This window comes from Gavia stellata, chromosome 3, assembly GCF_030936135.1.
Source record: "Gavia stellata isolate bGavSte3 chromosome 3, bGavSte3.hap2, whole genome shotgun sequence".
NCBI lineage: Eukaryota > Metazoa > Chordata > Aves > Gaviiformes > Gaviidae > Gavia > Gavia stellata.
The window spans coordinates 90,003,364-90,024,120 of record NC_082596.1 but is presented as its reverse complement, the minus strand read 5'-3'; the positions used below and the strand labels follow the sequence as shown (position 1 = coordinate 90,024,120).

Here is a 20,757-nt window from a genome sequence, read left to right as displayed (position 1 = left end):
TCAGCAGCATCTAAATATATGCAAGAGCCCTGAAATTCCTCAGCAAGATTAATGTGATCAAAGCAATTCATTTCTTGTTACTGAATCTGTTGTGTTGTCTCCAGATCTTGTTCTAAGACAACAAATGGCCACCAAGCAAAATAGGGAATTTTACATTTTTTTGGAATCCTGGTCAAACGGCTACAGCAAATGGCTACAGCACTATTTGCAGACCATCTTTACTAATGCATTCTTGAGGAACAGATTATGTTGGTGGGTTTGGAATTTGTGGCCAGTATCATACATGTACAATTTCTATCAACCTGGCCTGATTTTGTTTGTTCAGGAAGGCTTTTTAAGTTCCTTAATTTCTGAATGAAAGCTCTTTGCTTTGGAGGAGCTGCTTCCCCACTTGAGAAAAATCTAATTCTTTTTTTCTTTTTTCTTTTTTTTTCTTTTTTTCTTTTTTGGTCTCGTCTCCTTTCCTGTTGGCTCTTGAGGTCAAAATCCTCAATTTGCTTTGTACTGATATGTTGCTATGGAAGCGATCATGAAATCACAGATGGTGATCTATAAACTTTTAACATGAACATGTAGGAAAAAATGAGTTACGAACAAGATCCTTTTCAGAAATATGTTACCTGCTTAGCCTTACTCAGGTGAAAGGGTTTTAGTGCATGGCGAATTATCGCGGATTCATGTTTTCTACCTATAGTGTTGATTTGGACACTCAATAAAGAGTCTTTATTATAGTGCTTTCTTGACAATGCTTTCTGAAGAGACCGCTATCTTATGTTACAGTAGATGATTACAGATATATCAATACTGTTTCCAAAGCCCAGTGTCTAGCAGTTGGCAAATATGAAATGTCTAGCAGTCGGCAAATATGAAGACACTGTTTTTTTCATTGTTTTATTTAAATATATGTGAGTGGCATTATTTGTATTACAGTATTATATAATTATAAGCCTGGTTTATTTTTTCCTTTCAACAGAATTTTTGTGTGAGAGGTCTTGAGCTGTTCTCTTCATATCTATTCAAAGATATTTTGGAGCTCTATGACTGGAATCTTAAAGGTAACTTCTGTTTAGGGGAAAAAAACCCATACACAAACCCCAATTAATTGCAGCTTTTCTAAATAGGACTCTGTTGTTATGTTCTTTGGTTTAAAAAGAAAAAAAGTGGGGAGGGGCCTCAAAAGTACAAAGCTGAATGCTGTTTTACGTGAGAGGGACAAACTTCCACTTTCTTCTTCAAGAAGATGAAATATATTAGAGTTCGTTAGTGTGGGCTGTAGCAGTTAAAATGCACGAACTTGGCACTGTATTCTTCCAGATAAACTAAATTTCTTCCTTAATCCAAAACTTTTTTGTTTTTAATCAAACAGTAAATATTGTATGTGTAACATTGCACAGTATCATGTGCATGGTATTTTGAAAGCCAACATGTCAGGTAAACTATCCTTTCTGTTTTTACAAGCTAACAAACAAGTTATTCATACAGTATTTCTCTACAGTCAACCTCCAAAGCAGTGTCATACAGACAGCCATAGAGGGATAACGTATCATTATAGCTGAATGTTTTTGACTTGACAAGATGAAAATATATGTTTCTGTGAAGACTGTAACAAAGGACAATTTCAGGGATGATCTTTCCCTTGGTCTAAAAGAAAACTGAGAATATCAAAGGAATTTCTTTTCAGAATCTGTAGGTGTGTTTTGGTGTCTTAACTTCGTCTATGGAGATGTACTCTGCACTTGTTGCAGTTAAACAGAGAAGCATACAGGTTTCATACATTTTGTTTAGCCTTCTTTGGTTTGGTACTAAATGTATTCTAATACCAATGTTGCCTTTCATATCACTGGTTCTCATTGTTGTTTCTTTTTTAACTCCAAGTACTTACTGGTTTTGGTTTCATTTTCATGCAAAGCTTTGGATGACGAAATAGGACACGAAAAAACCAAAAAGTAGCATCATGGAAATTTCCTTGTTACCTTTGTTTATTGTAACCAAAAAACACCCCACTAATGGGGAGAGACTAATAAACTAGTGCTTGTGTCTGTAAGACTTAAGTGAATTAATTATATAAACCAATTTTTTCTGCATCACTGGTTTAAATAAAACTATTGTGGTTTTGTTAATCTTTTTATTTTTAAGTTATTGTAGCTTTCTTTGAAATTGTCCATGTGAAAGCTTTCACTAGAAGTTGTTACTCTGTTCCTCTCTGCTGTGCATTTTGTTACTTTTCTGATTGAAATTTAGGCCCTATCAAACGTAAACACCATTCATTGATTTCATCCACAGCAGGGTTACCTTCATTTTTCTTGTTTTCCAAATACATTGCTGTTCATAAATTTTCTGTATTTTTTTCATATTTAAGGTCCTTCACTTGAAAATGATTCTATTTGCTGCCCTAGATTTCACTTCATGCCGCGATTTGTGAGATTTCTTCCAGGTAATGTTTATATTACGTAGCTTTATGGAAATCAGATTTAAAATAAAAAAAAAAATCGAAACACCTCCCCCCTGTCCCCCCAAAACAGCAACAAAAAAACCCCCAAAAAAACCCCACAAAAAAACTTACTGCAAGTCAAATGTAGAGATCTGGTGCTTCTATCTGAAGTCTTTAGTGCTCACTGGCAGTGTGGATGGTTTAATCAGAACTGGGATTCAGATGGGCAGGCCAGGTCTCACCTCCAGCTTTTGTCTCTGTCGTGGTGATTTTAGGCAGTGCTGGGTCATTCTTGTCCTGTCCTGTGATGGAGCTGTGGCATTTGAGGAGTGTGCTATTACCTAATGTCATGTGTGAAACTGAATTTCATGTCCCCTCCACTCTTCACGATAATGCGTGATTATATTAAAATTCTTGATATGCAGTTTTGAGTCAGCGTGATTGGCACCCCTGAGCACATGTTGTTCTGATTGTTTCTTTCTTTATGTTAATGCAAGCTTAGACCTTGCAGCAAACAGCGAAAGACAGAAAAACACCGTTCCAGTGCAATTCAACCCTAGCGTGCCAGCCAAGGACAAGCTTCAGTGTGGTGCATTATGCTCGTTTTGAGTGAACAGCTTACACAGGCATTTAACACATCCTAAGATACTAGGACAGACTTTCAGTTGATATAAATGTCATGGCTCCATTGAAAATGCATCCTGCTGCGATCCTGCCAGTGATTGCTCCAGAAGGGTTGTGTGGGCAGGAGCATGTGATCAGCTCTTGGACTGAGGGTGCAGATGAGACATTGAACAATCTTCATCAAGAGGGCTGTGGCCTGGAGGTGCTCTCTGCTCTGGGCATTGAAACTTAGTTGGGATATTAATTATAGCTGTAGCTAAATGAGGTTTGGCTCGTTACTGTGGAGAGTACTGATGGCTAGATGACTATATTTCTAATTCTTGTTCCTTCCTGGATACACAACACTGTTCAATCAGAAGCTGAGCTCTGAGGCTTGCTAGCAAACATTGATTTGGTTCTGCTGAAGCAATTTACAAAATAAGCCATCAAGCCACATGTGGCTGATTAACTTGACCTCATCACAAAATGAGAACAAGTTTGACCTGCCTGGTTTCTGTAGCTAGAGGGTGTTTTCATGTTAGTTTGGGGTTTTTATATTCTGATTTGTTTTATTTTAGTTTAGAAGTCAGCTCTTTCTGCACTGTTGGATTTTTTTTATTGATAGGGAGAGGTAAGTCTCTTTAACATGTATTCCTGTGTGTTTCCTCTTTAAGGTTCCCAGCCTTCTTACTCTTCATAAAAATGACTTTTTCCTAATATTTCTGCCTTTTGGCATCTTATGACAGATTTTTTAAAATCAAATTTTCATTTTTGTATTGATTATTTTCTGAGATGTCCTTGGAGATTTTTAATTTCCAGAGAGTGGGAATCTATTTCTTTCAGGTATGTTTGCAGAACATTATATATCTATGTCTATTCAAAGAAGATATATTGATGTAACAGATCTCCACACATCCATCAACTGTCTCTTTAACAATAGAAATGAATTGCTGATTTCCCATCCCCTCTATTTGTCTTTTTTATTTTTCTAAGATGGCCTAAAAATACAAGGTTTGGGTTGTCAGGTTTTCTGTGTGGGTTACTTGGAGACAGGTCTTGGGGTAGCTCTAAGCTTTGAGCTAATCATACCAGGTTTACTGAGTGCCAGAGGTGCATAGCATGCAGAATAGTTGCTGCATTATATTCACTGTTGTATATTTTTATGATGATAAATATATTAGAGAGTAAAAGACTAAAAACATTTGAGATCCCAACTACTGCATGTTCTGACCCAGGAAAGGTCAGGTCTCTAACTACTGTTTAGCACAGCTGTCTATAGCAACATGTACCCTTCCTATACATGGTCTTCAGTGAGTAAGACTACACTTTTTTTAGTAATTGTTGGACCTGGGCTACCTCTCGTAACAGTATCATCCAGTTGTTGACAAAGACAAAAGTCTTGTAAACTGAGTCCCCCTTTAATTTGAAGGAAAATTTTGCACATTTAAAAATCTTCCTCTGTAGCTATTGAGAAGTATTTGCTGTTTCCAGTGAGGTTTGGAGTGTGTTTTCCCCATTTAAGATTTCCTCTTGGAGTTTGAATGAGGTTAATTGTTCTAAGAGGCCAAGTTATATCATTCCCTTTCATCTTTTCTGTACCATAGTGTTGTAATCCCAGCTGAAATAAGAGAAGTGCTTGTTCCCTCGCGTGTCCTATAGAGGACATCATCTTATGCAGCACTGCTGTTATGCAGCAGTTCTGCGATGCTTTTCCTGCGTGCCTGGGATCACATTCCTTGTGATGTGGCATCATCCCCTGTATTGCTCTAAGGCTTTACTTCTGGTTTTCCTCCATTCCATTTTGTGTGTTTGTAGTGACAGAGTGTGTACTCAGTGGCAGGACCAGATTGCTCCTGCTCCTTGGGGAAGGGAAATCAAGATTTGTGCTCTGTGGGGATGAAACTTGAAGATGCCTCCATACCTACAGATTAAGCACCCTGTTGTTGAAGGAGGAGGTTGAAGAGATTTGGGTCAAAAGTAAAGCACTGTAGTAACATGCCTATCTTTTTACTCATATGAGCGGACATACTGAATTTGAATAGTCAGTGTCTTTTGAGTGGTGGTCTGTCAGGACCATCATTCACTCGTCTTTCCTGTCTGCATCTTCACATCTGTAACTGGCTACCTGGAGCCAGTCAGATGTTTATTATACTGTCTTCCTTCGTTACAAGCTGCCTTTGCTGTGCATGTTCCTTGGGGTCTCAGAAGTATTTGGCAGTTTTTTCACATGCCCTCGATTCATTTAGTGACAGAAGACAGCATGAAGCTCTTTGGTCTTCATTACTGCAGGTACAGCATGTAAGCGCTACAGATGAGTTTAAAATGCAAGGATAACTTACTACGTTCATCCAGAAGTATCCCGTAAAATTTTGAGTGTTCTTTAAAAAAGCTGTGTAAATGCCTAAAGGATTTTTAACTACCATTGTAAAAAGAATGATAGAAGTGTGAAAAAGAAGACATAATGGGACATTGTAACTGATTGTTCTGCCTATTAATTTTAAAGTTTTTCAGGCAAGTTAGAAACTTCAGCTTTACAGTATGATGAAACTGTTACTTTTGCTACCATTACCATTATTGCTTCCAGTTTAGCAAAGAATTTATGCATGTTCAGTATTCAACAATAAAACATTTGCTTTCATATTTGTCAAGTCACTTAAGCATTTTGCATTTTATTTTGCTCATCCAAGTATTTTATGTGTTCTGCATATTTTCTCTTTTGCTTATGCTTTAGGAGTGCATATCTGAAATGTGTTTTATTTATTTATTTATGCTTTTAAGATGGAGGAAAAGAAGTACTCTCAATGCATCAGATTCTTCTTTACTTGTTACGATGCAATAAAGCTCTGGTGCCTGAAGAGGAGATTGCCAACATGCTTCAGTGGGAAGAACTGGAATGGCAGAAATATGCAGAAGAATGCAAAGGGATGATCGTTACCAGCCCTGGCATGGTAGAGCAAATAATTCTGATTTATGAACAACCCAATGACACGTACATGTCTTGTTTCGGAGAGCCTGCTGCAGGCTGAATTGGAAAGGGAAAAGATGACCAGTGACAGTTGCAGATTGCTATAGGAACAGTTCATTGACTTGTTCCAACCCTGAGAAGAACTGCACCTTCTGCTGCTCTATTGAAGGGCAGATTTCCAGATGAGTACTGTTTCAATGCGCGCATTGAAAGGAATGACTATATTTTATGTATATGAAACTGTAGTTTCCTCCTCTGCTTTCTTATTTTCTCAGCCTTTATGTGCATGATCTCATTCTGTTTTCCCTGATACAGGACCAGAGAATTAGTAACTATTTGCAATTTTCTTTCATCTTCCTCTTTTGACACCATCTATCCAGATTCTGCCCTGAATATGGAAAAGGTGTTTTCTGCCTATGTGGGTTTTTTCCACATTGTTTCTATGTTGCTCTCACTCACACTAAGGAATTTTGTGTACGTTAACAAATGCGTCCATTAATTTTCAGTGCCGAGCTTGAAACCCCTGTGGCCTTATTATTTTTGGAACAATTAGTACTTTAAAGCATGTGTTCTTAGAACACAGCTCCTTTCAACTCCAGTGTTTATATGAATTTAGCCCATTTTTCTGACTTTCACACTTAAGAAATGTGGGTCACAAGAATAGATGATGTCCAGTAAAAGCTGCAGAGTTCTGTTTGCATGGTTTGGTCAGTATCACAAAGGTGGTATCTCAGTAGTAGAGGCATGTTTTGGACCTAATATTTTAGACTGCTGTGCAGCTTTCTCTGTTGTAATATCTTTCTTTCTCTGACTTCATTTTCCTCCTTTGCTCATGGCTCAACTACTTAGCTTCTCCTGAAAAAGCGTGACTTGAAATTGTGCCTAAGGGGAAATCTAGTTTGCTAACTGAAAAAATCTGTCCCTACACTGGAGCCAGGGCGTCTTCCTAAACATAATTTTCAAGTTCATATTTTTAAATGTGGCAGCATTACATTTAGTAAACTACTTCAGAAGTTAATCATAACTTGGGCAGGATAATTTATTTTTCCCTTGATTTCATTCTGAGTGTTTTTGTTCTGGCTAAAACTTTCTAGACCAAAAGAAAGATAAGACCATCTGTGGGGAAATGAAATACAGAATTCATGTGAACTCTCACTGTGGAAAATTCTACCTGAACTGGTTAAAACTGAGTGCTAAACCGGAATCTCATAATAGAAACTGTTAGACAGCCTTAACTGTTTAACTTAACATTGCCTATGGTTTCTGTGATACAAGGTACATGGTAGTGCACAAACTGTCAGTATGTGGATGGTACACACTGACATAACTTCAGTGGTTTTGCTGAAGATATGCTGATTTCAGCTAGCTGAAAACTTGCTTTTGTGTTTAGCATGAAGTAATGTATGTATGCTCTTTCTTTGTGTCACCAAACTGTAAATGTCTGTATGCACAAGGCAGCACAGTTTGTAAGTGGTAGCATTAGTTTTGAGATTTTGTGTGATTTTTACTGACAAACTTTGCATTCTACAAGACAACGTTTTAGAGATGTGCGTGGACCTCAAAATATGTAAGCTTAAAAGAAATCTGCAGCACTTTGAAAAGTTGTCATGTTATAATGCCATCATTAGAGCATGTTCTTTCTCTCAAGAAGATTGCGATGACTTATTTCTTAGTTTGCGGATTTTTTCTGTTCATTGCAGCATATTCTATTGAGTATGAAAGTAAGTGAAAAATAGAGTATGAAAGTATTTTCTATGCATTTTACAGCGTTAGAAGATGAAACAGGTCTGTTATAGAGACAATGTGAAACTGTTTTAGAAAATGACAGTTCTTCAGTTCAGTTTTATCCACTTGACACAACAAAGTGAAACCACCAGATTTTATTTTGCTGCTTTCCTCCGCAACATCACTTCAGAAATAATAATTCCTCTTGTGAGCAGTTCCAGTTTTTCTATATGTATTTTATTTTTTTAAATGTGAGGTGTGTATATGCATGATGGAGAAGGGAAAAAAAAGTTGATAGGCATACAAATCCCACTTACTTAAACAACTGTAACAATAGTTCAGGATTAAAACCATTTAATTTATTCATGGTGTTTCATTAATTCAGTGAAACTTTGCATTGGAATAGATTTAAAGGTTCACAAATTTTTATCCTTATTAATACTTCACTCTTTCTAAAATACTGCTGCTTTTCCCACTAGTACAAATATATATATATATTTTAACATACTTTTGTACTACATCTGCATGCAGTCCCATCATCCGTTCTAATATCAGCAAAACCTTTATTGATGAGGTTTGGAGTAGGAAACAAAGATAATGGGCCTCTGTTCTATTAGAATTTCTTTGGTTTTGATGAGATGTTAAAAGTAAGGTTGTGATTATTAGATGGTCTCTCACAGCACTTTTAAAAGAACACAGGGATAAAAACCTGGAAGAATAACATCCAGTTTGTGCCCTGTCTGCTGGTGCACACTTTATGCTGTATGTTTCTGTATGGTGCTGTTCATTTAACCTTCAGAAACAGCACCAGCGAGGAAGCTAGTGTTCGCTGTGCTGAAGGGAAAAAAAGCATAGCCTAGCTACACCCCTCTCATAACCATCAGTGAAGGAACAGTTGTGATTAAGTCTTAAACAAGTTCTTTTGTTCTGGTTGTTATCAGGCATCTGTGAACAGCTGTGTAACCGAGTGACAAAACTCAAAGGCGTTGGCATCTAAATAGAGAGAAAGAGTCTGGTTTTGAGTGATCCTGAGGCCTCACGTTTCTCACACAGACCCTTCTATAGGTGTATTGAAAGCTCTTCTCCCTTTCACACATTTAAGGATCAAATTACTGCTATTTAAGTGTCTAAAATGTGAAACATTTGAATAGGGAAATATCTTTATTTTTTTAAAAAATATTGATTATAATTGGTGTATTGAGTATAATTATGGTTTCGTATTCTGTTAATCATATTTTTCTGCCTTGGTTCTCAGAGGAGTTGTTGTGTAGCAAGGCTGCTCTTTTGAGCAAGGGGAGATGGGAGAAGTTCCTCATTTTTAATGTTAAGAGAAGGGAGAACTAACGAACAACTTTTGTGAAGATAAAAACTTTTAAAATTGGCTTTGTGCAAACCCCACAAAAACAGATAAACTTAAATTTCAGGACTTTAAGCTCTGGTTCAGAGAACATTCTGCCTGCTACAAATCCTCCCCATGTTTTTCATTAGGTTTTGTTGACCTAATCCTTTTTTATTGGAAATGCTGTGGGGAAAATGTTTTCTCTTTTTTTTCTTGTCTTTTTAATTTTTTTTAAAACCTGGCAACATGAGCCAACTAACTTAATTTTTTTTTCCTCTTTTTTTGGCTGGGGAGATGTAACTTTACGTCCAGTCATCATGTCCAAAGGGAAGCTGATAAGCATTTTCCCCTTGAGAAATGTTTCTCTGTCTGAATGTCAAAGTTTTAAGTAAGTTTTTGTTTTTGTAGAATAGATTGGAAGTGTGGCCACCTGATGAGGCTTACTTTTATTTCTAGAATTGGCTTTGCTTATCCATGCAGAAAATGATTCCTGCAAACAGTTCTACCAATGTGGTTTGAAGGGTGAAAGCTTTGTTCTTGACACAGTTTTTATTGTTTTGTGAAGAGAATGGTGGGAGCTGTTTCTGTAACTCTGAAACTCATCTTTGAGAAATTCACAATGCTAAATTAGAAGTTTTGAGATGCAGGTAACTAGAAGTAATGCCCTTTTTCTAAAACCTTAGACAAGCAGAAAATACTGGCCTCATCCAGCTGATTGCAAAGTGGGGGGTAAGCAAGAACGTAACAAAACAGCTTGCCAGGTAACGGAGAAAATGTTTTCTTGGAGACAAACTGTGCACCTTCAACTGAGTTTTTAAATATGTTAGATAAGCGATTGAGAGCTATGTAAGCAGCATGTCTTCTACAGTGATGTGCAGTTACTCATTTTCTGTGTTTTTAGAGGTGAGGCAAAAGTCACCTCCTTCTACACTGTCCTTTTTACCTATAAAAAGAACTTCTGTTTTGAAGCGTAAAAAGGACAAAAGTCCCCTCATCATACAAGACTGTATTCCTCATTGTACACATCAGTCTAGCAGCCTTTTCTAAGAGTAACATGACAGGGTTTTTAATGCTATTTAGTCAGTGTGATTGAATGGATCTAATAATGGCTTCAGTTGCATTGGGAAATCAGGAACAGAACTAAAATTAGAGAGGTAACCTAATCTTATGAACTATTCAGGGACATGGGAGCTTGGATGCCAGAACGGTAATCCTGATTTTTATTTCCAGTGTGATGTTCGACCAAAGAAAGTTTCTTTAAGTTCTCGGAAATAATCAAACTCTAAATTTCCTGACTTGTAAAATAAAAATACTTCCTTTTTTCGCTGGGAGAGCTAAGTCAATTAACTTTGTTTCAGTCGTTGTCACTGCCAAATGCTGTTTATAATATTAATGATTAGTTTTATTTGTATTTTAATAAACTTTGAATATTGCTGCTTTGTGGTTCCTGGATAGTGTGGGCTAGAGGCAATAAATTTTCCATGGAGCTGTTGTCAATTAGGTATATTTTGCTTTTCTCCTAGAAACCCAGTTCGGTTCGTATTGATCAACTGGACCGTGAACAGTTCAACCCTGATGTAATTACTTTCCCCATTATTGTCCACTTTGGGATACGACCTGCTCAACTCAGTTATGCTGGAGATCCTCAGTAAGATGCTTTTCCTTCTATCTTTCCTTCAGAAACTCATTACTGCTGTAATTTGTGACTTAATTAGGGCTTGTTTATGTGCTTAACTGAGTCTGCTTATGGCATTGGACACTAGCTCTTGTAAATTAGAGAATATAAGGTGTAACTTTTTTTTCTGGCATAATTCAGGATCTGCTGAAATAAATGTGCATGCATATGCAGTATGAAATTTCTCAACCTGAGAACAGGTCTTCTAGGTCAGATCAAAGGTTCCTCAAGCTCCATGTTACTTCTCCGAGAGGCCAGCTGTGGGATTTTAGAGAGAGAATGGTGTAACAGGAAGGCAGGGGGGGAAGAAATACTTACCCAGGCTTCCAAAGGTCTGTAGTGTATGGACTTCTGAGTTAAAGGATGTATTTAGATCATTTTGTTTGCCCTGAATGGACCTTCCTTCTCTACATTTCTCAAATCACTGTTTGAATCTTTTTATGCTACTGACAGGCAGAAGATTCCAGGTAATCACTTCCCCAGTACTATTGTGCATTGTATGAAAAAGGACTGACTTTTGTTTCAGAGCTGCTACTTGATGATTTAATTAAATGCTCTTCAGGTCTTGCATCCAATAATGAAGAATATAGGCATTTTCTGTTTGCTTTCTTCGTGACATTTATGTTTCTCGCACCCTGCCATATCCTACTTTGTTGTCTCTTTCTGTGACTTGAAGGATTAAGTCTACGTACTGTTTCCTAGCTTGGAAGCTCTTGCGTCCATGCTAATTTTCTCTGTACCTTTTATATCCTTATAGAGATGGGAAGGAATGTAGTGAAGGAGTGGAGAGGGAATCAGAACTTCAGGCAAAGCAAGAAATACTGTTTCACTGTGGATTTCGTGTAGTAGCATAAAAGTGATTGCTGGATTTTGTTCACAATTCTTTTCTTAATTTCTGACAATTTCAGAGAACTCTTCCAATGATTTGGAGATGTGTTTTCTGAATGATGACAGACAGTATAGAGGCCATCTCTTTTGCCTGTATAGTTAAGGTTGCCTTTTTCCTCATGCATTTTCCTCCATTGTCTTTTAAGGATGTTGAATTTCACCTGCAGTTTTGAGGCCCAGTCACTCATATGTGCATGGACAGACATATTCTTCTACAACTCCTTGCTGAGAATTTTAGATTTAATATGGTAGGAAGTGGGAAGAATGGATGCTTATCCAGATAATAACATATTTTCTTTTGACTTGGAACATGACTTTTAATCTTCCTCGTCTTTTAGTTTTGTTATCCATAAAAAGAAAATAATTAGACCAAAAATTATAAGAACTACCTCTAATCTGATGCTGAATTTCTTAATATTTGTAAAGTTCTAGTACCTTGCGTTGAAAACAGTATAAAGATACAAAAAATAATCTTCCCACAGTTTTTTATTTTAACTGTCTTTAAAATTTCCATGTGGTTTTTTTTTTCTGAGAGCTGCTTACAGAATTTTAGGCATGCTTCTTTTTGTCAAAGTAGCAAAGCAGTTTTTGTGAAAGACCTCTGTCTGAGGTTTAACTCTGGTGTATGTGTGAAATAGGTAATGCCCAGAAAAGATTTTTCTCTAGTGTGTCTTTTCTTTATGAGGTTCTAATACAAAATTTTTGTTATTGTCATCTGTTTATTAATTCTCAAACTTTGGATGGGGATTTGTCAGAAAGAGATACGCTATTCTGCAGATCGCAAAAATGCGGAGAAGAGAGCATAAGGAAAAAAATCTATGGATTGACCATTTTGGATGTGTTTATAGACTCAAAAAACATCAACATCTCTAGAGGCAGAGAGTGTACATTCAAGAATGATGCAGAGAAATAGCTGTGGAAAAAATGCCAAGAAAATGTCTGTTTGTGTGCCTGTGAATGTGTTGGATACTGGGAAGACTATGAAATAGTGAAAGAGCTGCTGCTTCATTTACTGCTTTGCCACTAATGTGGTAACTTCCTACTAAAACCACTGCTCTAAGTTGGTGCTGAGGAGGATCTTCTTTTATAATGTAAATATAAAAGACTATAAATATAAAAGAAAATAAATTACTTAGGTAAACATCTTCCCTCTGTCCTCCAATTTCCTGCTTCCTATTAGAAGTCTGGTTTTATGGATTTTCTTGAAAAAACTCTACAGTGGTTATACCATTTTGAAGATAGCATTGTTTCCTAAGGACACAAGGTCCATGTCACGATTCTCTTGGTCACTCCTCCCATAGTAACTTTTGAACCTGTTGATCAATTGCAGTTGAATATAATGGTGGGATGCTGTCTACAAATTGAGTAAGCTCTTACAAGTTTTGTCAAAATCCGTGCTAGATTGCAGAGGGACTCCCACTGAGAAAGAAGTTCTGTTATTGAAGTTCACGTGTAATTACATACCCTCAAAATGTGAAAAGGCTAGATGGCTGGCAAAAACCAGAAACCTTATATATATGCTAACCACAGAGAAAACTTGACTTGCAGTTTCCATTCAGCACAAACCTATAGGGAATGAAACTTTTATTTCACTGTTCACAAATGACTTCATGTTGCTCATGACTTGTAGAGCTTTTCCTCATGTGCTTCACTGAAATGTTTCAGCCAGTGTAAGGACAGACACTTCTTGGGAAAGGTTACAACTGCTTTTCAGTGAGTGATAGGTGAACCCAGTGGAGAAGAGGGGAGTTTTCATCTGCTTGAATTGAGATGTCATGCTGCAGGCAAGTCTTTTCAGCATGCAGAGGTGGCCATTTGGAGAGGATGGGTAGGTATCTGGGACACCTGGGTTCTGCCCTGAGCTTTGCTGTTCACCTCACACTGCACACTAATGCATCCTCTCTGCTGCTCTGTCCACCCTGCTGGAACAACTGCAGAGACACTGTCAGAGACACTGTCACCTCTCTTGGAAAATGCTTTGAGAATTTTTTCTGAAGCAAAAAGATTCTTGTAGATAATCTGTGTGTATATGGGTGCATTATTAGTAGTTGGTGTGTTCATAAGGACAAATGTCGAGAGACTTTTGTTGTATTGACCAAAATACTTGTTTTCTGGTTTTGTCCTTCAGATACCAAAAGCTGTGGAAGAGTTATGTGAAGCTACGTCACCTGCTGGCTAATAGTCCCAAAGTCAAACAGGCTGATAAACAGAAATTATCACAGAGAGAGGTATGCCGGGCCTTCCTATAACCCATAACTAAGCACGGTAATTCAGGATGGAATAAAGCCATATGATTGCCCTGTTTGTGGAAACAATAGAAATCCTTCACAAAAGATTTTCTTTTCAGGCTGTTAACACTGATTTTATTTTTATCTTTTCTTGTTAGTAAATGGATTTTTTTCCTTTTTCCAGCTGTCAAACTCCTGCAAGTTTTTTACTCAGTTACAGAAATGATCATTATAGAACCATAACTTCTTTATAGACGTTGCCATTAACGGTTTCAAGAATTAGCATAGTGAAGGACTTTTCATTTCAGAGTGCACTTTTAACTGGCTCGTAATTTTAAACATTTCTCTTCTGAGATAAAAACTGCTGCCCTTGTGTATGGTTTTAAACCGTAATTTATTAGGCAGTCTTAGTGACATTCCTTAAGATCTTTGAGTTGAAATGATCTGGCTGTTGTTATTTTCAGTAATCTTTAATGACAAATGAGGTGTCTGTTGAATTTTTGTTTTTTCTCTCTTCTTTTCCCCCGAAGTGATGAGCAGTAAGCATTTCCTAAGTGCAAATGCTCAACCAATTGGGAATTAAAATCAGGAAAATAGTCATCTAAATATAGACTAAAGCAGCCTGCTCTCAGGTATCTGGTTTTTTTAAGATCTTGGACTGAAGCTTTGAATTTGTCTGGTACATGTCTACCAGCTGTTCTTAATTGGACAAGTTAGGTAAAGAATACATAGAGGAGAAATAAATTTATTTGTTACAGGTTGGAATTTAATTAAGTGGTGTTGTATTTTTATTTATTGATTATAAACCCTGGTGAGTCATAGAATCATAGAATATCCTGAGTTGGAAAGGACCCATGAGGATCATTGAGTCTAATTCCTAAGTCTTCCCCATTTTGCTAATTGTGTAGCTTTAGTCACAGTAAAGGTTTGATAAGTTTGACATTGTGCCTGTTTTTTATTATTACTACAAAGCATAGTATGCTGTTGCCTGAGCAAGAGTCTTAGTTAACATTTTATTTATGCTGATATTAAATAGCCCTTAGCTTCTTTACTGGTAAATTGTGAAAAAACACAACGTTGTGACTTAACTGTGCCACAGTTTTAAGGAAAAAATTTTGTCCCTGTAGGAGATGATTTTGTTTGCTACAGCTTTCTACACTCAGAGCAGGTAGAGGGGAAGACCATTTTTTTATGGGCGTCTTTTCATTAGGGGTTAATGGATGACTTCTTTGTAAAATTGTAGTGGATTGGATGTAGGGGGGTGATTACGTTTTGCTTCAAAAGATAAAATGCCTCTTTGGTATTTATGACTTCCTGTGTGATGTGCTGATTTTTGTTTCTAGATGGTATTATCTAGGATAATGGGTTTATCAAGTAGTTGTCTGCCATCAGAGGCATATGGAGCTTTTTGTGAGGATAACCTGTGCATTTTGTCAGTGGAGGTGTCAGTAACTTAGAAGGAGCTGTAGGGCTGCACCTGACTGGTACATTGGCTTTTAAAGATTATGAATTATATGTCATGGGTAACACTGGAGTGCTCCTGAGCCCGTCAGCCTGAAAGTACAGCTAGGTGCTCTAGCACCTGTCTCAGAAAACACCCAATGGCACAGCTTCAAAATGCAAATTTTGGACAATGCACAAGGGATGCAGTTCTGTAAGAATCTCTGTTCCCTCTGCCATTGGTCGTTCACTACTATGAGATTGTATGATGTTATTATTTTTGACAAGGTCGTGCCTAGGGGCTTTATTCCTCTAACCTAACTTTGAGTGCTTACAGCAGGTGCATAAATTGGGACCTGAAGGCTCACTTTGAAGTCAGTGGAGAGAGAAATGCATTTTTTGAAAGCATTTATCCCCTTCACTGAATATAAAAGGAGACAGGGCTAACTAGGCTCCTATCCTAGATGCCTCAATACTGAGGTGTCTGAAGCTTGATGAGTCCGCATCTGGATAGATGCGCCTCTTGGAACCACTCTGTGAGTCTCTGCTGAATAGAAGACAGACCCTGTTCCTGCCCAGAGATGCTCACAGGCTTCAGACTGGAAGCTGGGAAGAGACAGCTTTGAGCAAGTGCCCTTTAGTGAGAAGGAGAGGGAGGATGGGTTGCAGCTTTGAAAAGCTTTGTGTTGTGAAGAAGGAATAGCAGTGATGGAGTCTTTACTATTAGTGCATGTGTGGGGAGTTTGCATACCCTGGGGGCTTTGTAGTATTGGAACCAGGAGATCCTGATCCAGGGGTGGTTTATTTTAGCTGTTTTTCTTTCATTCCATTTTTACAGAAAATATTTTCTTTTCATGATTCTGTCAGAGTCTTTTACTGATTCTGTCCCTTTCATAGTTTCTAGAGACAAATAAACTGTTTGCACAACACCAAACAGCTAGTGGTCAAGGCAAACCAGATGCTTTAAAATTTTTTAATTGAAATAATATTCGTAGATTTTGTCATGATAGGCTCTAGAATTAGTGAATGCTGACCCGTTTCCCAGACTGGGAGTACTGACAACATTGAACAGGAACTATTATGAAGTAGCCAAGATCACAAAACAAAGCCTTTCTTTTACTTAGTCTGTTTTACTCCTACTGAATGCTTCAAACAAAGAGTACTCATGGTGACGGACTTGAATGAAGAGATTGTTTTGCATACAGGGGTAAAGAAGGTACTTTCATTATAAGGACCTTAGCTTGCTTAGATAAGTATCATCTTGGATGTATGAGTTGGACTGGTTTGTTCTATCGTTTGCAGTAAAAAATGTCGTCACCTCTGTTCTCTTCTTGGTTTACCGAAATCCTCTGTTTACACTGTACTCCAGCACATCCACCACAGTCTGCAGCTGGCAGTTACAAGATTTGGACTAGTCTTAGAAACTGTTCACTGAAAGCTAGCCTTAAACGGGTATTGTGAACGCACTCACGTGTGCATTGATACTGCTTTGTTGTAGAAAGTTCTTCATGGGAGTTCTGTTCTCTCCCTGTCTAGGAAGCACTGCAGAAAATTCGGCAGAAGAACACAATGAGACGTGAAGTGACTGTCGAGCTGAGTAGCCAGGGATTCTGGAAAACAGGGATACGCTCTGATGTCTGCCAGGTGACTAAACTGCAGAGATGTCTGATGTATTTTCTTTCTTGATAGCTGCCACTTACCTCTTGCAAGGGTTTGCTGTGAAGAACCAAATGGAAATTAATACCTTTGCCTCAATAAGATCTGTTGATTTAGGGAACTATTCTAGTGTCCTGTCCACCCCCTCCACAAAAAAAAAAGTTATTTTAAAAGTTTAGTTTTCTTGCCACTGGTTGATTAGCACAAGGGAGAGTGGATAGGGATGGCCAGCATGAGGATGGAGGTCAGAAGTACAGTAGCCTTGACTTGTAGTAGCCAAATGTTGAGTCTAGTGTGGAACTCTAAGGGCTTCTTCAACCATCAGTTGGGTTGGTTTTAGATATTTTTATTTTAAGATAGTTTCTATTTAGGTATTTTTTAAAGAAACAATTTTACAGTGAAGCATGAAGAAAGGTCTTTTTACTTGAAAGAAAAGAAAGGGAGGAAAAAAAAACCGCACCACAACTAACTTTTGGATTAAAATGGGTAACCCTCAGTAGGAAGATATCTTTCAGGTACTGTTTCATATGCATGAAATCTTTAAGGTACAGATCTCTGCCATATCCTATTCTGAAGCAGTTGACAGCCACCAGCTTTGTGATATGATAAAAATAAGTGAAAATTTTATATAATATTGTATTAGTAAAATTAAAATAGTTTTAACACCCAAATAAATATACTAGAGGTATAATTGCATTATGTTAGCTGTTGTTTTGGAGATTTTATTTAAGAATTAAATGCTTACCATTTAATATTAACTTAACAGTATGAAGTATAAATTTTGGAGGTTGCTAGGCAAAGTTATAGGTAGAATTAGAATTAGAAGTCTGGTAAGGCCAAAAGGGAAATTCTAACAGGAGAGAAATGCTAATAACTAAAATTGCTTTTCTTCTGTTTGAAACGTTTCTTGTGATTCTAATGTTGCTTCTGAAGTCGAAGAAAGAGAATAATGGAATGGTATCTTCCCATATAGCTGAGGAAAATTACAGCCCTTTTCTAATTTTTTGTTGTGAACTGTATCTATTTTTACAGGTTAAGTAAACTGTAAATTTCTAATTTAGGAACCTGTGTTACTCATAATATCTTCTGTGATTCATCTCTTAATGTCGTCTTGGATATTCCTGTTTTGTTTTGTTGTTGAAGGACAGCAAAACACCAAAGAGCGATGAGAATAAAGCTATTTCACATTTTTGTGCCCATCTGCAGCCATAACATCTAAATCAGCCAGTTCTGGTGTGAAGATCCTTGGATTTGATTTCTTTGAGAGGTCAAGAGTAGGCAAACTGTATGTCTGTAAAATGAAAGATTGCTGCTGTTGGTCTATGCTTTTTCCCAGATTAAAGAAGACTAAAACTAAATACACATAAATCATCTCTGTGGGCAGAGCTAAAGTGCAGTGATTTAAAATTAATGCTTTTGACAGCATTGCAGTTTAGAAGACTGAAACTCTTTTAAGTCACTCTGATAGCTTATAGCTGCTCCAAGTTCCATGTAGCAGTAATGACAGTGGTCTTTGCAGTCTCAGAAATGGACTGCTTGGAGGGGGAGGAAAAAGGGTGAGTGAAATGTTCCAAAAATGTAAAATGGCTGTGTTCTGCCAGGCTCACTTGAAGTTATCCAGTAGGTGAAGTGCACTTCTTGGCCACTAAGCTGGGCAGCACTTACTAGGTGGTCTGGCAAGATACCTCAGCCGCCCTCACCCCTACCCCACACAAACACATACACACCCATGGTTGCCTGTGTTGGTGCTGGTGTGCCCTCAACAGCCGTGTTAAGTGTTCAGGGTGAGGAGAGAAATCATGCATTTCAAAATATTTCAGCTCACCTAGTGGTTCTTAGTAACTTCAGGTCAGGAGCATCTGCCAGCCTGGGGGATGGTGGCAGTAGCTGGGAGCACCCTGCTTTGCTATGTCAGCTGCAGCAAGAAGAGAACATGCAGCATAGTTAAAATCATATATTTTAAAAAAAAAAAAGAAATTACTTGTATGTTTATAACCAGATGCAAGTACCAAGGTTATGGGATAACTCCTGTGGCCATATGGTTTCAGGAGACTTTTTTTAATCACTAGCCATTCTTTAGCCTAATGCAATTTTTAAAGCAGATATTTTATTTTCTTATAAAGAGATAGATAAATAAAACATCAGAAACATCAAATAGCTATAATCCAATATGATGCACATTAATTGAATCCATCAAGTGTTTAGTGCCATGAAAGCAACACTTTGTCAATATAACTGCAGAGAGTCAAATAAAAGACCTTCTGTGTGCTCCCAGGGAGATGACAATTCCTTGTTCACTGCACCATAGCTGATAAAAATCTAAAACATTATATTTCAGTCCTCAAACTTAAGGCCACATGTATTGATTCCTAAGTATAAAGAATATTAAACCTTGCTTGAGGGACTGTTTCTGCCTAGTGGCCTGTGCAGTGGAACGTACAGGCAGGGAAGCAGAGTTGGCCCATGAAGCAAGTTTGGGGATTTTTTTGTAATTAATTAATTCCATGAAGGAAGACCTAGGAAGCATACCTGTACAGTTTCTATGGATATAAGAGGTGTTGCCCTAGCTTTTAAACTAGACTAAGAAAATTCTAAATGAGTGACATGGGAACAAAGTAAAATTGCACTTACACTTACTCAGTTCACTTGGAGCGGTTTTGCATTTTCTTGCTGTTCATAGATCCAGAGTCTTTTTCTTGCTGTTAACTAATTACTTCCATCATTACCTTCCAGCTCTGTGTTCAGCTCTCAAGAATTTCAGGCTTTACTTAAACAAAGTATTGTCATTGGTTATTCTTAACTTCTCAATCTTGTAACATTCACCAGTTTGTATTTTCTGCTGTTCTTTCTTTAATGACATGCAGAAATCCGTAACATCGTTTATTCCATAAATTATACGTCATCTGCTTTGTATGCTTCTTTTTCTTGCATCTCTCCCTATACACTCATCTTCTGTAATCACACACATTCTTCTTTCTGAAATTAATAGGGATAGCCCTCAGATTTTGATTCCCTTAAAACATGTCATTCTTTTGAATTTATTCATGTCATGTCACTAATAGGAACAATTAAAAGAACTGAAATTTGATATCAGTGTCACAAAAATGGTCACATGCATTAAATTCTTTAAATACTGACTTTTTCCTGTAGCTCTCTTACTTTTCACTCTTATGCAAGATTTTTGATATTGATATCATCATACTTGCTGTACTACCATACTGATAAACTGTACTACTTGCTTATTTCAACCTGGATCCATCCAAAGTCAGTGACATTAGTGTAGAAATCCTGTTTTAGAACACTGAAAGTGGGAGACTTCTGTTGTCGCAACATACAGTTAGTTAAATTTCTGTTGAAATTTTCCATGACAGGAAAACATCATCTGTTTCCTGGATGATCAAACAGCACCCTTTCTGATTTTTTTTTTTTTTTTTTTAGCACATTAAGCCAGGAAATGCCAAGACTACAGCATTTCAAAAAGCCCTTAATTCTTCCTCAGAAGGAAATGAAGCAAGGCACTAATAACTGTGCTTGAAAATCATGTAGCTACTGTTGTTCGGTGAAAGCTGGTTAAAGTGGTATAAAGTGCTTCTTCCCTAATGTTATGAGGCAGAGGAAAATGCTCTTTCTTCATCTTTGGTATCAACCTAAAACTACAGGGTATTAAATGAGAAGGTACAAAGATATAGCATCGTATTCAGTCGTAGTATATTTTAACTTGATGTTACTGGTGACCGGACATTTTTTTCCTCATTCAAAATACTTAAGTAGGAGACTGGTTTTATGTATTTATTGATTTATTTGGGG

At 37.3% G+C, this 20,757-nt stretch overlaps 1 protein-coding gene across 1 annotated transcript in view; it reads left to right on the top strand.

Moving 5' to 3' along the window:
- Positions 1-20,757, top strand: part of DROSHA (drosha ribonuclease III) — a 79,289-nt gene that overhangs the window by 27,508 nt on the left and 31,024 nt on the right. Inside the window, exons 11-16 of the mRNA XM_059815245.1 lie at positions 974-1,055; positions 2,360-2,434; positions 5,813-5,982; positions 10,587-10,711; positions 13,755-13,854; positions 16,831-16,938. Of these exons, the coding sequence (XP_059671228.1) occupies positions 974-1,055; positions 2,360-2,434; positions 5,813-5,982; positions 10,587-10,711; positions 13,755-13,854; positions 16,831-16,938 (660 nt within the window). The remainder of the gene's footprint in view (positions 1-973; positions 1,056-2,359; positions 2,435-5,812; positions 5,983-10,586; positions 10,712-13,754; positions 13,855-16,830; positions 16,939-20,757) is intronic.